Below are 16195 nucleotides of genomic sequence, written 5' to 3'. Positions count from 1 at the left end.
TTCAATATTCATACAACTTCTAACCATAGACGGAAATAAATCTTCTTCTAAACGTCTTTTTGAAAATGGAGAACACAATAGAACAGAGTGGCTTTAACGCGCCAAAAGCACCAGTAATTTCTCTCTGAAGTCTCCAGTTTTGGCTTTTGGTGGTTTGTTGGAAACATTAAGGCGGCATTTTTTTTTTTACCTTTGAACATCACTGATGAGCAGCTCATCACACATAATGTGTCAGAGTCATCAGCTGTCATCATCATTTAGACCGACATGTAACTGGAATATGAGCATAAAGATGCTTGACTGGCTACTGGCGTGTATGTTCAAGCTAATTGTAAGCAAACTTTTAACAAATTAGGGTCATTTACATCAAATGGTTTTGGAGGGGAAAGTTTGGTCAGAAGTTGGAAGTAAAGGCTACGCTTTGGGCGTGGCTGTAATCCGACAGTAAAAGAAGTAGTGATTTCTAACTGGAAACAAAACAAGTTATCTTGGCCATCGTTCCCATATACGAGAGAAAAGTAGAGAAAGGTCTTTAGGAATTTGTTTCAATTTTAATAGTTCTAAATGCTTTGGTCAGCTGATTGGTCCACATGTTCGTGCACGTTATTGGAATATCTGAGAAGATACCGCTGGTCAGTCATGTGAGTTTTATGTTTGTTAGCCTTATGTCTAAACTTATTCGGCAAAGGCGTTTCCAAAGCGCATCTAGCACAGCAAGAAAAACAGAAACATAAATAAGGTTATGGTTAAATAAGGTTAAGTCTAATGCAATACTTCAAAATTTGCATAAAACACGTTTATGGAAAGAAAAGCAAGTGTGAACACAGTTAGTGAACAGTAGATAATGAAGGTCATGTTGCAGCTTTGGCTCATTGATTAACAATAACTTGGATTCATTCATCACCCCAGAGCCCAGAAGTCCCTTTTGGTTTCCAGGCGGTGCAGCAGGTGGCACTCAGTGCAGCTGTGGGCAAACTGGAATCAGGCCAGATACACAGGAGCGCTGTGAGACGGGCTTGATTCACCTGCTAAAAGATTTAAATGGTTGTTGAGCCCCCAACGTCCAAACACCAACCAGCACATTTGAAATAAGACTACCTGGTCCCGGGCTTTCTGCGTGTCAATTACTTTGGAGCAATTTGATTCAACACAACTTCTATCAATAATCTGGACCATGTGAGTCAAATTTAATCTGTAATAATATTTTTTTTCAGATTTTGACATAGACCCCTCCCTACAAGACCAAGAATGTATTTTAAAAACAATCTTATCTTTCTACTTGGACTAAATGTAAATGGCGCTGGCCGCTCCTTACTAACAGAACCCGAAAACAAAAAGGGCAGGGTCGACCCTGTTACTATGGATGACATCATGTTTCATGAGTTAACTGACACCCTACAGTGATTGGTTAACAGGTGGCCAGTCAAGGGAACCTAAATGAGATTTTATTTGATATATTTTGATATATTTTACTAACGGTGTCACAGATTTTACAGAATTGAATCGAGCCTTGAAGATTGTACATTGGTGCGTTCACTCACTGTGGGGTCTCTGATTCAGATACACACACACACACACACACACATGCAAAAAATCCCCACGATGTTTGGTTGGTAAAATACAGTCCACTAGACAGAAGTTTGAGTAAGAACAGCAATGACAGGCTGAGGCTCGTGCAACCTCTGGTGACTCTGAACCAACATCCTGCCCTGAACTGTGATCCAAATCAAACATCCTCACAAAGTGAAGTATGAAGGTGTGTGTGTGTTTCCTGTACGGGCTCAGTTGAATTGAATGAGTTGAATGAACTGGGAGAAATGGCATTTCAACTCTCACTGTGTGTGTGTGAAACTCTGACTGTACGAGAGATTCCCACCGTGTTTTCATTTAACATGACACCGAAGACTCGACACCACTTTAAAGCATCGCTTTGCAGCAGGGAGCATCCTGTGTGAACTCTCTCTAGCGTCGGCTGTGTTTCTTGGCTCTTGTTGGGCAGAGATTAGAGATATTGACATCGATACTATTAAGGAGTGGTGGCACAAAACGTTACAAATGTCCCTATTCACAGCCCAAACTGAGCGGAAACTTGTGTTGGAGGCACCGTAAAGACAGCAGCAAAAAATATTCAAACTATTCCAGGAAGTAGAATGTGAACATGAGGTTAAAACGTCTGCAGTAAATCAGCCCATATGGTGAGATTAATGCAGAAAGTTTGGCTTTTAAAGAAAATGTGCTGAAACGCAAAAATCGTTCTCTCAGAGCACATTAAATTATTAAGCATACATTTTTTAATAATTCAGTTTTATATCGTTACTTTGAAAAAAATACTCCCCTCTACATGATGGCATTATAGTTGGCACTTGACCATGTGTACCTGATTAAGAAAGACACAGTCAAGAGTTTTCCCGTCTCACTGTTGTATTGTTGCAGCCGAGCTAAGAAGATTGCAGGAAACATTAACATCAGTTTGCAAGTAAACAGATGTGCTTACTAGCAACAAATGCTAAAGTGAGTGAAGAAGCTAACATCGACATACAAGAGGCCTGCCACAATCAAATCTCTAGTAGAAACATGGAGACAAAGAAAAATGTAGAATATTTTTAAGAACCTGCGTTTTCTGCACATGTGAAAATAGTTTTATGAGTTTAATGTAATTTGCACACGTTCTTGATGATGCTGTGTGCAAAAAAAATTGAAATATATCTGTGTGTGAGACACCAGAATTGGACAACAAATTGCTAAGATGGCAAAGGCCAAATGGCAACTGCTGGTGTTAGTCAGCCGATCTAACGTTAAAGGTTAGATAGTGAAAGTGAAGTTTATGTGAAGAGTGTCTTTCTAGCAGACCACACAGTATGGACAACAAAACGTCTTTTTCTGTTTGGAGAAACATATCTCTCTGAGATTCTCTTCTGCTCCCGTAGAACAATTTGCAGAGGCAGGCTTCAGGCAGAATATGATATAAGATTGTCGTGTCTTAGAACCATATCTCAAAGAATAACCGGAGCGGGTCGACAGCTCAGCTTGTGATCCGGTGTTCCATGATGTTTTGCTCACTTTATTTGCTGAAGGCACGTCAATATAAACCACTCTGAAATCACACAAACTATTTATTCATTCGTCTTTCAACTTTTATTCCACATTCAGCTATTCATTATTCTTCAAAAAGCTGACGTACGTAGAGAGAAAAGAAATGAAGTTATTGATTCTCAACAGTTTATATGCCTCTCCTTTACTCTAGTGACAGCTGTCTGAAAAAAGCAGAGGATCATCATTACCAAGATTAGTTATTGGTCCTCTTACTTATTTTTGCATGTAAAACAGTCAAATCTAACTGAATGAAACTTTAAGAATAATTTCAGAAATAAATAACTGTAAAAACTTGGTCGCAAGTTACATTTTCATTTTAGTTAATGCAGCATGATGGTATTTAACTGCAGATTGTTTATTGTATGGATCAGTGTGATGAAAAAGTTAAATCCCACTATTACAAACAGAAAACACAGTTGGTGATAGTGAGATCCTCGAAGTGTCAAGAAACTAATTTACGTCAACAAACAGCGCTCTTCCAGCAAGGACGACAATCTTTTCCTAAAACTAAGTAACTACGTTTGTTCTCCAAACCTAATTAAGTAGTTTCTTGTGAAGACTGAAGTTTATTTTGAAAAGACTGAATGCATGGAACAAACAGAAATCGACAATCGTTGCTGTCTTTCATAAGACATGGCTAGAAAAATTAGGAGTAACGTTTTGTAAGATTTCACAGGAACTGTTGTATGAGGATACCTTTACTTGGAAAATATGATAATGTCTGTATTATCACACCCCGTATCTAAGTGCACCACTATGCAGTCAAAGCTTAGTCATTAAATCACTTAAAGTGCAGGACCCACTTGACTGCACAAGGTTCATGAAAGTAAAGCCCTTAGTCTTAATCTAATCTGGAACTGATTTTTAGCCAACAGACATCACTGTTGCCCAACACTATTCCACTATTCCAGTTTTTACACATTAACCAACAAGTGTTTTTTTCCGTGCCTGATAATACAACTAAGTATCATACTCAGTGGTGACTTTATAATGTGTCACATCCTTTTACCCTTTCAATCTACACTAACAGAATCTCCCCCCTGTACGTACCCGTGTTTGTATGCTAACACTGAGTTTACACTTGATGTGCGTCCCCGTTAGTGTGTGTGTGTGTGAGGGAACTGCGAGCGCTTCCATGTCCTCCTAAGTGCTCCTGAATGTCACATCCTATCTGCAGCCTGTCCCCGAGGCACAAATGGACACTCCATCCACTTGTCAGGTGATTAATCTCTGCTCCCCTCTCTCTCTCCTCCTCATCTCCTCTCCATCTCGTATTCACTCCGTACACACAGCTTTGTCAGCCATTCAGAGGACCGTCAGACACACACACACACACACACACACACACACACACACACACACACACACACACACACACACACACACACACACACACACACACACACACACACACACACACTTACTGCACACACTCCGCCAGTCTCCGCCCAGTGAAGATCAATGAGGAAGACAGATGTATTATTCAACGCATTCATTTAGAGGTGGTGCTTTTTTTTGTATTAGTACTCTGGCAGGATTATCAGGATTCCTCTGAATGATGATGAAGTCACAGGACGAGCAAAGAGACAGAAAGTAAAGGGGAAGGGGAAACGGTTTACAGAGAGCGGACTGGATAGGCGGTGGATGGAGCAGGAACACCTCTGGCGGCTCAGAGATGTTCTAGGAAGCTGCGTTGCGGTGCTAATGGGCTTCTAGAGGCAGAACACGTCGAGGCTGATGTTTCAGTGCGACCGCTGGGCTCTCACGCCGCTGAATGCTGATTGGTGATGGGATTGCCGAGGCCAGCTCCCAGAGGACGCCATATACCTGCACACAATGGCAACGTACACTAAAGCACACACGCAGGGGCAGAGAGATCCGGCCGAGCGATGTGGCAAACCCGTCACGTCTGCTTATCGGCGAATCTGCCGAGCTCCCGCTTCACCTCTTGTCCTCCATAAAGGCGATGGGTTGTAAAGTGGTGGGGTTATTTCTGTCAAGGGCTGGGGGATGAGCATTAACTGTGTCCTCTCCCTGGCACTTCTGTGGAGCAGGAACCTTCCATTTTTTCACACTGAAACATTTAGCCATTCAATCCAGGCCCGGAAAGGAAAAGTGCGTTTAATGAGACATGCCCCGCCATCTCCGGCTTATAACCCCCAATTGAGGAGACAATGAAATTTCATTGGCCCGTACTGTGTAATCCCCGACTTCCTTAATGTAATTGGAAATCAAGGAGTCCTCTTCAGACTGTCCCTTTTATTACACAAAGCAGCTGGATGGAGGGTTTTTTGTATTAGTCCGGTTATTGGTCTCCAACAGGCTTAGGATGTGGGCCATTTACTGTGGGAAACCAATAAAGTTTCTTTATGATGGAGACAAGTAGTCTTACAAGTGTATCACGGCGGAGATACACCAAATCCGTTGACGTATGTGAAGTCAACGGATACCATTCCTTCATTTTCTATTAAGAGCAGGAGATCTGGCCAAAGGTTGAATGATGGATACTGACTTGGCAACTTGACTGGCCGTTAACTGTTATCTGGATTTGCATAACCATGATTCAACCTCAACTTTATGCAAATTAGGTCCGTCCATCGCATCAAAAAGGCTAGCAAAACTCCAAACAAACAGTCGAATCTGGATTACGAGTCTGTCACTGCTTTGCCATTTTGTCATCTCAGATTTTTTCATAAACATTTTTTAAGGTAATGTTTAGCTGTATAATAAGAAAAGTTTGTTTAAAACAGTAGATCCAAAAAACTACCCTAAATTGGTAGGAGCAAACCAGACTGCTTTAGGTTCCGTCACATCTTTCCGTTTTTACAGATTTGGTCTATCCCCACTATTAATCCTGACTTTTATTGCCATTGTACCACTTGCATGCTCCAGGCCATTTACTATTATTCTGGAATTAATTGGCCCTCATGGGTCAAATCCGCCAGGTATTGTCTGCATTGATTATGGACCGGATGTCCAAATCAAGTTTTCAGACCGCAGCAAAGAGAACGACAAAGAGATTAAGACATATCTGCCTTCTGTCTTCTGCCAAATGAAAACTTTTTTTCTCCCCTCCACAATTTTCCACTCTTTCGACCCCAGTCACTCCTTCACGGCTCCAGCTGTTGCAGTGGCTCTACCAGTTATTAACACACAATCACAATCTATTTAGGAAGCATCAGTGAGAGGACCAGTGCTGTTAGCAGCTCATTTTCTACTAAATTAACTTGTGCTCAGAGCCAGCACAGTTTTATAAAGGCCTCCCAAATCTTTCTGTATCGTCTGTAAGTAAAAGTGCTAATGATTATGAGTTTGGTTCATCGGGGAGCTGATTAATTAGGACACCATTAATTGAAATGTTGGTTGTTTTCTGTTTAAAAAAACAGCTGTTTAGCGCTGTGATAGCCTTTGTTAGTCTCTTGGGCTGTTTTTAAATGGAAAACAGAAATTGTCGTGTGTATGAATCTATTAGTGCATGCAGATAATTGAGTGACTGGTAAACAGACAGAATACACAAAAAAGCAGCTGGATTTACAGCATACATATGGAAATATTTACATTTACAGCCACTTACAGCAATGTCATTTTCCTCCAAAACACTCATTTTTATGCTAATCATCATTGTCGGACTTAATTTAGCTGACTACAACATCATAACGCGTCCCTTATTGTTTAGTGAGTGAACCTTATATACCCGGGCATGGCTGCCCTCCCCCTCTCACGCTCCGCTCCCCTATATGAGACACGATGCACCTTCAGTGTGTCGTGGTGAATTGAGAACAGCAGGGTGGGAGGTAGGCTGCCCACCGGGAGCCCACAAGGCACGCCGAGATCAAGCAACGGAGAGAAAGGAGACATTCCTCTGCATACATGAATATCATTCCAGCGAGTGAGAGGGAAGAACAAAGACCCACCAAGTTAATGACTTTTCTGTATCTTCAAGTGTGCCGCTGTGAATCCTCCGCCCTCTCGTAGTCGCCGGGGTTCAAACGAAGAAAAACAAGTAGCTGTGGCAGGAGCAGCTGAGATACAGTGGGTACGGAAAGTATTCAGACCCCTTTAAATTTTTCACCCTTTGTTTCATTGCAGCCATTTGCTAAAATCTAAAAAGTTCATTTTCTTTCGCATTAATGTACACTCAGCAACCCATCTTGACAGAAAAAAACAGAAATGTAGAATTTTTTGCAAATTTATTAAAAAGAAAAACTGAAATATCACATGGTCATAAGTATTCAGACCCTTTGCTCAGTATTGAGTAGAAGCACCCTTTTGAGCTAGTACAGCCATGAGTCTTCTCGGGAATGATGCAACAAGTTTCTCACACCTGGATTTGGGGATCCTCTGCCATTCTTCCTTGCAGATCCTCTCCAGTTCTGTCAGGTTGGATGGTGAACGTTGGTGGACAGCCATTTTCAGGTCTCTCCAGAGATGCTCAATTGGGTTTAGGTCAGGGCTCTGGCTGGGCCAGTCAAGAATGGTCACAGACTTGTTCCGAAGCCACTCCTTTGTTATTTTAGCTGTGTGCTTCGGGTCATTGTCTTGTTGGAAGGTGAACCTTCGGCCCAGTCTGAGGTCCTGAGCACTCTGGAGGAGGTTTTCTTCCAGGATATCTCTGTACTTGGCCGCATTCATCTTTCCTTCAATTGCGACCAGTCGTCCTGTCCCTGCAGCTGAAAAACACCCCCATAGCATGATGCTGCCACCACCATGTTTCACTGTTGGGATTGTATTGGGCAGGTGATGAGCAGTGCCTGGTTTTCTCCACACATACCGCTTAGAATTAACGCCAAAAGTTCAATCTTGGTCTCATCAGACCAGAGAATCTTATTTCTCATAGTTTGGGAGTCCTCCATGTGTTTTTTGGCAAACTCTATGCGGGCTTTCATATGTCTTGCACTGAGGAGAGGCTTCCGTCGGGCCACTCTGCCATAAAGCCCCGACTGGTGGAGGGCTGCAGTGATAGTTGACTTTGTGGAACTTTCTCCCATCTCCCTACTGCATCTCTGGAGCTCAGCCACAGTGATCTTTGGGTTCTTCTTTACCTCTCTCACCAAGGCTCTTCTCCCACGATTGCTCAGTTTGGCTGGACGGCCAGGTCTAGGAAGAGTTCTGGTCATCCCATACTTCTTCCATTTAAGGATTATGGAGGCCACTGTGCTCTTAGGAACCTTGAGTGCTGCAGAAATTCTTTTGTAACCTTGGCCAGATCTGTGCCTTGCCACAATTCTGTCTCTGAGCTCCTTGGGCAGTTCCTTCGACCTCATGATTCTCATTTGTTCTGACATGCACTGTGAGCTGTAAGGTCTTATATAGACAGGTGTGTGCCTTTCCTAATCAAGTCCAATCAGTTTAATTAAACACAGCTGGACTCCAATGAAGGCGTAGAACCATCTCAAGGAGGATCAGAAGAAATGGACAGCATGTGAGTTAAATATGAGTGTCACAGCAAAGGGTCTGAATACTTATGACCATGTGATATTTCAGTTTTTCTTTTTTAATAAATTTGCAAAAATTTCTACATTTCTGTTTTTTTCTGTCAAGATGGGTTGCTGAGTGTACATTAATGCGAAAAAAATTGAACTTTTTCGATTTTAGCAAATGGCTGCAATGAAACAAAGAGTGAAAAATTTAAATGGGTCTGAATACTTTCCGTACCCACTGTAAGAGCTCTTATTGGCAACATGATTTCTGCTTTACTTGTCATCACTCTGTTATGGTATATTAAAACGGCACTGACACAGCATAGTTTGAATGAGTACTTGTACGTGGAGGGGATTGCTAATGCTTAACCCCAATAATAACCAGCCAAATCTGTAGTTCTTCCCAGATCTAAGGAGACTAATAGTGTCTTTTAGCTCGTTGTTTACCCTCCGCAATTTGACTGTTTTGGTTAACTGTCAGTTCTCTCATAGCGTAATTTTGCAGTTTAACAAGTTAGCAAGTAGTTGGGAATATAGTAGAGCATTTAAGCTAGCAGCTAAAGAGACAGATATTTCTCTCAAGAGTCACCGAGGACCAAACCTGAACTGAATCATGGTGAATACTGGACTTACATCCGTCAACTATTTGCTAACCATAGACTGCATATAAGAAATAGACGTAAACACTGTGATGTCACTCTTTGTTTTGAAGAGTTTGCGATTTTGGCCGTCGCCATCTTGGTTACTTGCAAGAGGGTGGAGCTTAGTTTAACTGAATACTGAATAAGAAATTTGGGGACCAACACAGTTACAATTAACTTTCATGAACTGAAAACACACTGTGAAAGAGTTTAATGTTGCAGGACAAAAACACAGACAAGTCCCATAGTGGAGATCGCAGTGGTAGCGACTGGTCAATCACAAGGCAGCCACGATCTAAAGGATACCCTGATTTATGGTCTATAATACTCTAAATGGGACCATAGCTTACTAAATGAACATCCTGCTGTGTTGAAGATGCCTTGAAACTAGTGATTGAGACCGTAAACTCTGTTTAAGATGTTTATTTAGGTAATAAATCAAGTGAGAAGACTTATGTTTGCAACCAGCGTAGCCGGCTCCTGATGGCCATAAGAATAAATGCAAGTTTAAGGCACTTCTGCATTGGCTGCACTTTCCAGACCCGGAGTGTGCTGCCTGTTGCTAACATCTTTGCTGTATCACTTTAAAAGCTGATGATATGAGATTGCTGTGTTGACCGAAAAAATCTGTTTCTGCAGGTTTAAAGACAAACTATTACATGGATGCTCACGTTTGCTAAACATTATCAATCTCTAATGTTCGGGAGTTATTATGTATAGATGTATTTTTTTTTTTTACAAATTTACAATTTACAAACATATTATTACATATATATATATAATATAATAATATATATAATATATATAAAGAGTGCCTTAGATATTGAATCTCTCAGAGACTAAACTGTTACTGGTGGGAATATAAGCATGGACATACCTTCCAGGTCTTTCCAGCTGCATATGCAGGTCTACTTGTCGGTGGTTTTGACAATTCCCATTCCTACATTGTTTTGTTTTACTTGAAGTGGAGAAATTGTTATCTCTGCAATGTTTTGATTATATGGAGTTCTTCCCTTATGGTTGTTGAATGGTGGTAATAAGCTATTCTGTCTCTCTTAGTGTATGAGACAAATGCTGTCTGTGAAGGTTTTAGATGACTAGGACTTTTTCTCTAGCTGCAGGAAATATTTTAATGAAGGCCGTGTTGTCCATTTTTGTCCAGCTAAGGAAAAGAATAGTAAATCACAAGCAAGATGTTCCTTGAAATGAAAGACACCAGATATAACGAGCAGATATCACGAGCAGATATCACCAAGCACCATTCATACTTTTTGTGTTAGAAAATAATTCTCATTAATATTAGCTTAGCTTATATTTATCAACTCCACTTCATGTCTTACGTGTAAGCATGCTAATAACGTTGGTTATTTAGTTCTAAACACAACATAAAGCTGAGGTCTTTATTGGAATGCCATTAGTTTAGCAGGTATGTGTTCATAAATCAAAGTATAATTACAAGGACTGAGAGATGATCACTGTGCTGAATAATGATGTCGTTTGAATCATAAACTAAATCAAATTAAACTTCTAATCTTTCTCAGAATGATTTGCAATAAATACTGCCTTCCTGAAGGAGTTTGTTCTTATTCTGAACATGCTCCACTGCTGTTTGATTGCTACGGTCAAGGTGCCCTTGTGCACGGCACTCTGCTCCCAGCAGTTCCCAAGGAGCTGATCTGTAACCCAGATGTGATCAAGTGGAGAGGCACTGTTTATGTACGCAGTGCGATAATAGAGAAGAACACTCATGTTCAACAAACCTGCTCGAGTAAAGGTCAAAAGAACAATCATCATCATTTCTACCGACATCATAGCACTTCAATATTTCCCTGCTCCCCTCTCTGCCTTCCTGCCAAACACCCAGAACAAGCTAATTAAATCTTCCGTCAGGCGTGGAAATCACTCCGCTTTCATCCTTCCTACCACTCACGTCCGTCACGTCGGGGACATGCATAATGACACGTGTTTTAGGGGGACGTAATTCCCTGGTGCATGTTAGAAATGTCTCTCCGATCGCCCCCGCCTGCATGCTAATCACTAATGTGGTGCTGTTTTCTGACTGTGTTAGCATGCTGCACTTGTCCAAGATAGGCCTGTTTTAAAATGCGTCGAGGAGGATGTGTGGCGGCGCTATTGAAGTTGGAGAGACACTTTGAGAGGTTATGCAGATCAAACACCACCACGAAGACACCCAGGTTGTGGGAAACACAATCACACATACTGTACACCCACCCACACACACACACACACACACACACACACACACACACACACACACACACACACATACACTCCCTCAGGGCTTTGAACTTGAAGCTGCCACTCTGCCAGGAATGCACTCTTTCCCAGGAGTCTCTCTATAAGAGCAGGAGGACAGTTTAGCACATTGTACAAACAACTCCCTCAAAGTTGGAGGATAAAATATGCTGGATGCTCGTGTAGCTCACCAGGAAAGTTGTTAATGCATCTGTTGTTTGTGTGTGATTGCTTCTGCCCCTGTTTTGCTCCTCTCGCTTGCAGAATGTGTGTGTGCGATTAAGCAAAGACGTAATGAATAGGAACCGTGCCCTGTTGTTTGGCCATGAAGTACTGCTTTCCAGCTGAGCGAGCCATTAACCTGTTTTGAGTATCGACCGAGAGAATGCACAGTGTGACCTGACCAGAAACACAGACATTAACACGTTTGTTTGTGGCTACATGACGGTCCAAGCAACTGTCTGCAGAAGAATGCGCTCCCTGTTATGAATGGATGCAAATGTACATGTAGGAGTTCCAGTCGGGCTGGTGTTCGGTCTACTTTCTGTGATTAAACAGAGCTAAAATGACATTGTTTTGCGTCTTTGTGTTCCTCAGACCAGCGCGGTGCTCTGCTCAGGAGGCTGCGCCTTGCTGGCCGTCAGCTCCCTTTTGGCCATCATCACCATCTTCCTGCCCAGCGGAGGATGTGAGAGGAGGATCTGCACCCTGGCTGGATACATGCAGATGGCTGCAGGTCGGTACAGATTTGAATACGCACATAGACAAACAGCAGGAGCTCACTCATACTAGACACAGACAGAGATCCTTCTCACGATAGCATCTGATTAAAATCATCTTCCACTATCCCACCTTTAACATCTGCAACAACCACTGATGTCGCTGTCTATTAACAGAATTGTTAAAAAAAATTTTTTTTAAAAAAGAGCTGACTTTGTTGCCTGTCAGTCAGTAAAAAAAACACAAAGAAAAGGAACAACTCGAGGACAGCTGCTGCTAGGCAACCAGTGTCTGCACAGCACTCGTACGGGTGAACCAATGAAGGGAAGGGCGAGGATAGATTTAAAGCCCCCTGTAAAAAAGACAATTATGCCTCCTTAACACAGGTCATTGGTTCAGGGTTGCGTGTGACTTATCAGGCTGCCACTCTCACTCAAACAGAGAGGTAGTCTCGTAAACAAAGCTCGCTCTTGTCAGCTCGTGGGCTACAAAAGCCCTTAATACAGCAGGCTCATGTCGCTGCTCAGTACCGGCCTTCACACTCTTGCTTTGTGCATCGGGCCATTTTTACAGCAGCTGGTGCAGATGTTTATTTTGTTCTGTTGTTATATGAGAGGAGACGGTTCCTGTGCGCTTAAGTTACAGAAACATAAAATGTAATATGTGTTGCACTGTATAACTGTAGTCTCTTTCTCTATACATTCCTGCCATTTTCTGCATTTTTCTGTAGCTCTATAAGCCAATTCTTTTGCCAGGTCAACTGTTCCACAAACCCTTAATTGTTATATCAGCACTAATTACGTAGCCTCTATCCTTGAATATTGAGTAGCTAATTTAAATCCCTGCATGTGGCGTTTGCATAAGCCTAATTAGAGTCTGAATTCATTGGGCAAGTTAAATCTTTATAGACAAAACTGGTACTTTCTCAGGACATGGTTAATGGTGTGTTTAAAGTGGCGCTTATTGCTTACAGCCAGACTCTAATAGTTATCTGTCTGACTCCAGAACTGGATCAATGTAGCTTTGGGAGGACAAGAAGGAGTCTGTGGCAGAGCAAGATCCTCCCGTGAATGTGATCAAGTCTCTGTCCCGCTCTGTGAAGTATGCGTCTTTCATAGCGACAGACTTTGGCGAACAACAATGGGAAGCGAGGAGCCGAGCCTTTGTTCAGTTTCCAGGTCGGCTCTTGTCTAGATAGACGGAGGTTTCACAGAGAGCCCACAAAGCCTGAAGGAGGGCAGATCAGACCAGTGTTTGTTTTCCCAGCGCTGCAAGTGTTTGTGTGAGTGTGTGAGTGTGTGTTGAGTGCTACCAAAGAGGGCTGGTAAACTGAAACAGGTAGATAAAGAACAATGGTTTTCTTTGTGGTTTGCATCTCATCAGTGTTGCATTTGAAGCTGTGTGTTTTCTAGCAGAGTGTGAGAAATGAACTGCTGACGAGACGCTTGTCAACTTTCCCTCTGAAGATAGAAGCCTGTTTTGATCCACGTGTTTACTACAGTGCCACTGACAGTCAATGGAGATGCCAGTGTGTGTGTGTCTGTGTGTGTGTCTGTGTTTGTGTGGTGGTTTGTTATTCTACTTATGACGGCTGGAAGTCATTATGAGGACAAAAATCAAAAGAGATTTCCTACAAAGTGAGGACATTTTGCTGATCGTAACTTCTTTCAAGGTTTGGGATGTGTTTAAAATCTGTGAAGACGAGATTAAAGGTTTGAGTTTGAGTCAGTTTGAAGCAGTGTTTTGAGAGGTTCTTGCTTCATTTGCAGAATATCAGAAGTGTAAACCACTTCACTTAAGATAGGAAGGGAGGCTCGGGTTTATTAATGGGGAGAGTGCTTGGTATGGAATGTTGTAAGCTGGTAGGATTGAAATACGTGAAAAAGATTTTCAGATACAAATGCAAAACAATTCAGCACCTTCATCATATGCACATTGTATCATATGAATGACTCATATGAACATATTAAATATTGGTAGTAGGTGAAAATATATATATATTTTAAGTTATTAGACCTAAAAGGTCAGAATTCACAACTTTAACCTGTTGCACTTAAACGAGTTCATGCAAAAATTTAGTTACGTGGTTAAAATTCTTAAAAGTAGATAAGAAAATGAAGATTCTATAAATAAGCAAATACAGTTTATTTCCAAAAAGAGTGTATGTGTGTGTGTGCAGTGTTTGTTAATGTGCATGCATGTTGCAAATTTAGTTCATACAAACTCTGACATTTTGAGCATCTTTCCACCATCATCATTTAGCTTTAATTAAGAGCACAGGTCAAAATGTGGTGTGAGCCAATATCTTCAGAATTAGAGAACTTTTCAAGTACTTGAGCCTAATTCTTAGACATGCTTGGCTTCTGCAGATCCCGTATTACCAATATATGGACATTATTCAGACAGATAAATTAAAGGTGAATGCACTCATGACCAATCTGGTCATTTCCTCTAAACAGCCCACCTCGAACACTGTTGCTGTTCCCATTTCTAAAAGCATCTGCTACATCTGCTGTATCACTCCTACTATCACACAGCTAGAGCACAAGAGACACAACACAGGAACGTTTGTTTGTCCTCTTAAAGGTAGAATCACATGACCTTACATATCAACAATTCCGTTATATCTTGCCATGCTCACAAACACACAGCCGAGGGGCTGATTTGAACTAGGAGAAACCTTTTTTTCGAGGTAAAACCGCCCAGCTCTTTCCTTTCTAGGCCTCGCAGTCCCGTGGGCGAAGTCCAGAATTAGATGTGAACTTGCTAAACCTCCACTGGGTCAGCTCAGCGCTCCATCCAGCGGTTCAGCTGCTGCGCCGGCGAGCACCGCCGCCATCAATGTTTTATGCTCAGAGAGAGAGAGAGAGAGGGAGGCAGAACATTTCTGTGTGCTGAGGTGGGGAGCTTTTCCTCCTGTCATGCATATTTCATTGGCCTGTTCTTCTTAGTGGTCAGGATCCATTGGATTGGACGGCTCTTTGGTCGGGCTGTGTGTGTGTGTGTTTGTGTGGAGAAGATGAAAAGACAGATATTCACATCCGAATTCACACACTTTACAAGGAGGGGAAATAAATACAAGAAATTAATGATTTTATGCACATTAATGACACAATCTGAACGTTTATTTTCATTTCTACAAAAGCTAACATTCCAGTTTTGAGTAGCAGAAACTTTACCCTTTATTCTTGCTGATCTCCTCAGTTATTTCAATTTAATCAGATTCATCCTCCGTCAGAAGCAGCTGAACATCACGTTGGGGTTTCTTCGTGGTACGGCGCTCAGGCACTCTCTCGCAGTGCGGTTATCTGTTCCAGGCTGAAGACATGTCACACTCGGCTGAGTGTACAAGCACTCGCTGCACATACAAGCTTAATCTCAGGCGCCTTTCCTGCAGGGTTATTGCCATATTAACGTATGGAGATAATTTACATGATGTGCTTACATAAAAACGTGCAGGAGATTTTATGAGCTGCATTGATTGCCTGTTGTTTTCTCCATTTTTGTCGATGTGACTGCAAGTGAGTAGTATTCTAAAAGAGAAAATGTTTCCTGTGAAAATGTCTCTTTGGGAGTTACTGGGGTTGAGGACTTGAAAGGGATACGCCTGAAGCAGTGTTTTTCTGCTTTTTTTTTTTTTACCTGTACAGTCGGAGGTGTTTGTGTTGCTTGTGGTTTTTCATTATTACATGGAGAGATTACAGGAGAGAAACGGCACAGTCGGTGAACCACAAGTGAAATCTGGCTTCACTTTGAGAGCTGACTTGAATTGAATTATTTTTACAATAATTATATAGTCCAAAAATTGGCATTCAAGTCTCCCTTGGGATGCAAGTGTTAGCATACAAACATTTAATAAGGAATAATATAAGATGGTGAACATGGTAAACCTTATTCTTGACAACAGCATTTTGTCATATTCGCTGTGAGCATGTTAGCATGTTGACATTAACATCTAGCTCAAAGCACAGCTGTGGCTAGGTACATCCTCACAGAGCTGCTAGCAATCGTTGTAGACCCTTGGTCTTGTTAGAGGCTAAAGAGATAAAAACTATTTAGTGATTT

At 41.7% G+C, this 16195-nt stretch overlaps 1 protein-coding gene across 1 annotated transcript in view; it reads left to right on the top strand.

Moving 5' to 3' along the window:
* Nucleotides 1-16195, top strand: part of LOC129113154 (LHFPL tetraspan subfamily member 7 protein) — a 94845-nt gene that overhangs the window by 16945 nt on the left and 61705 nt on the right. Inside the window, exon 2 of the mRNA XM_054625327.1 lies at nucleotides 12008-12146. Within this exon, the coding sequence (XP_054481302.1) occupies nucleotides 12008-12146 (139 nt within the window). The remainder of the gene's footprint in view (nucleotides 1-12007; nucleotides 12147-16195) is intronic.

This window comes from Anoplopoma fimbria, chromosome 24, assembly GCF_027596085.1.
Source record: "Anoplopoma fimbria isolate UVic2021 breed Golden Eagle Sablefish chromosome 24, Afim_UVic_2022, whole genome shotgun sequence".
In the NCBI taxonomy this organism is placed as follows: domain Eukaryota; kingdom Metazoa; phylum Chordata; class Actinopteri; order Perciformes; family Anoplopomatidae; genus Anoplopoma; species Anoplopoma fimbria.
The sequence above is the reverse complement of the archived record's forward strand: the minus strand, read 5'-3'. Positions and strand labels throughout refer to the sequence as shown.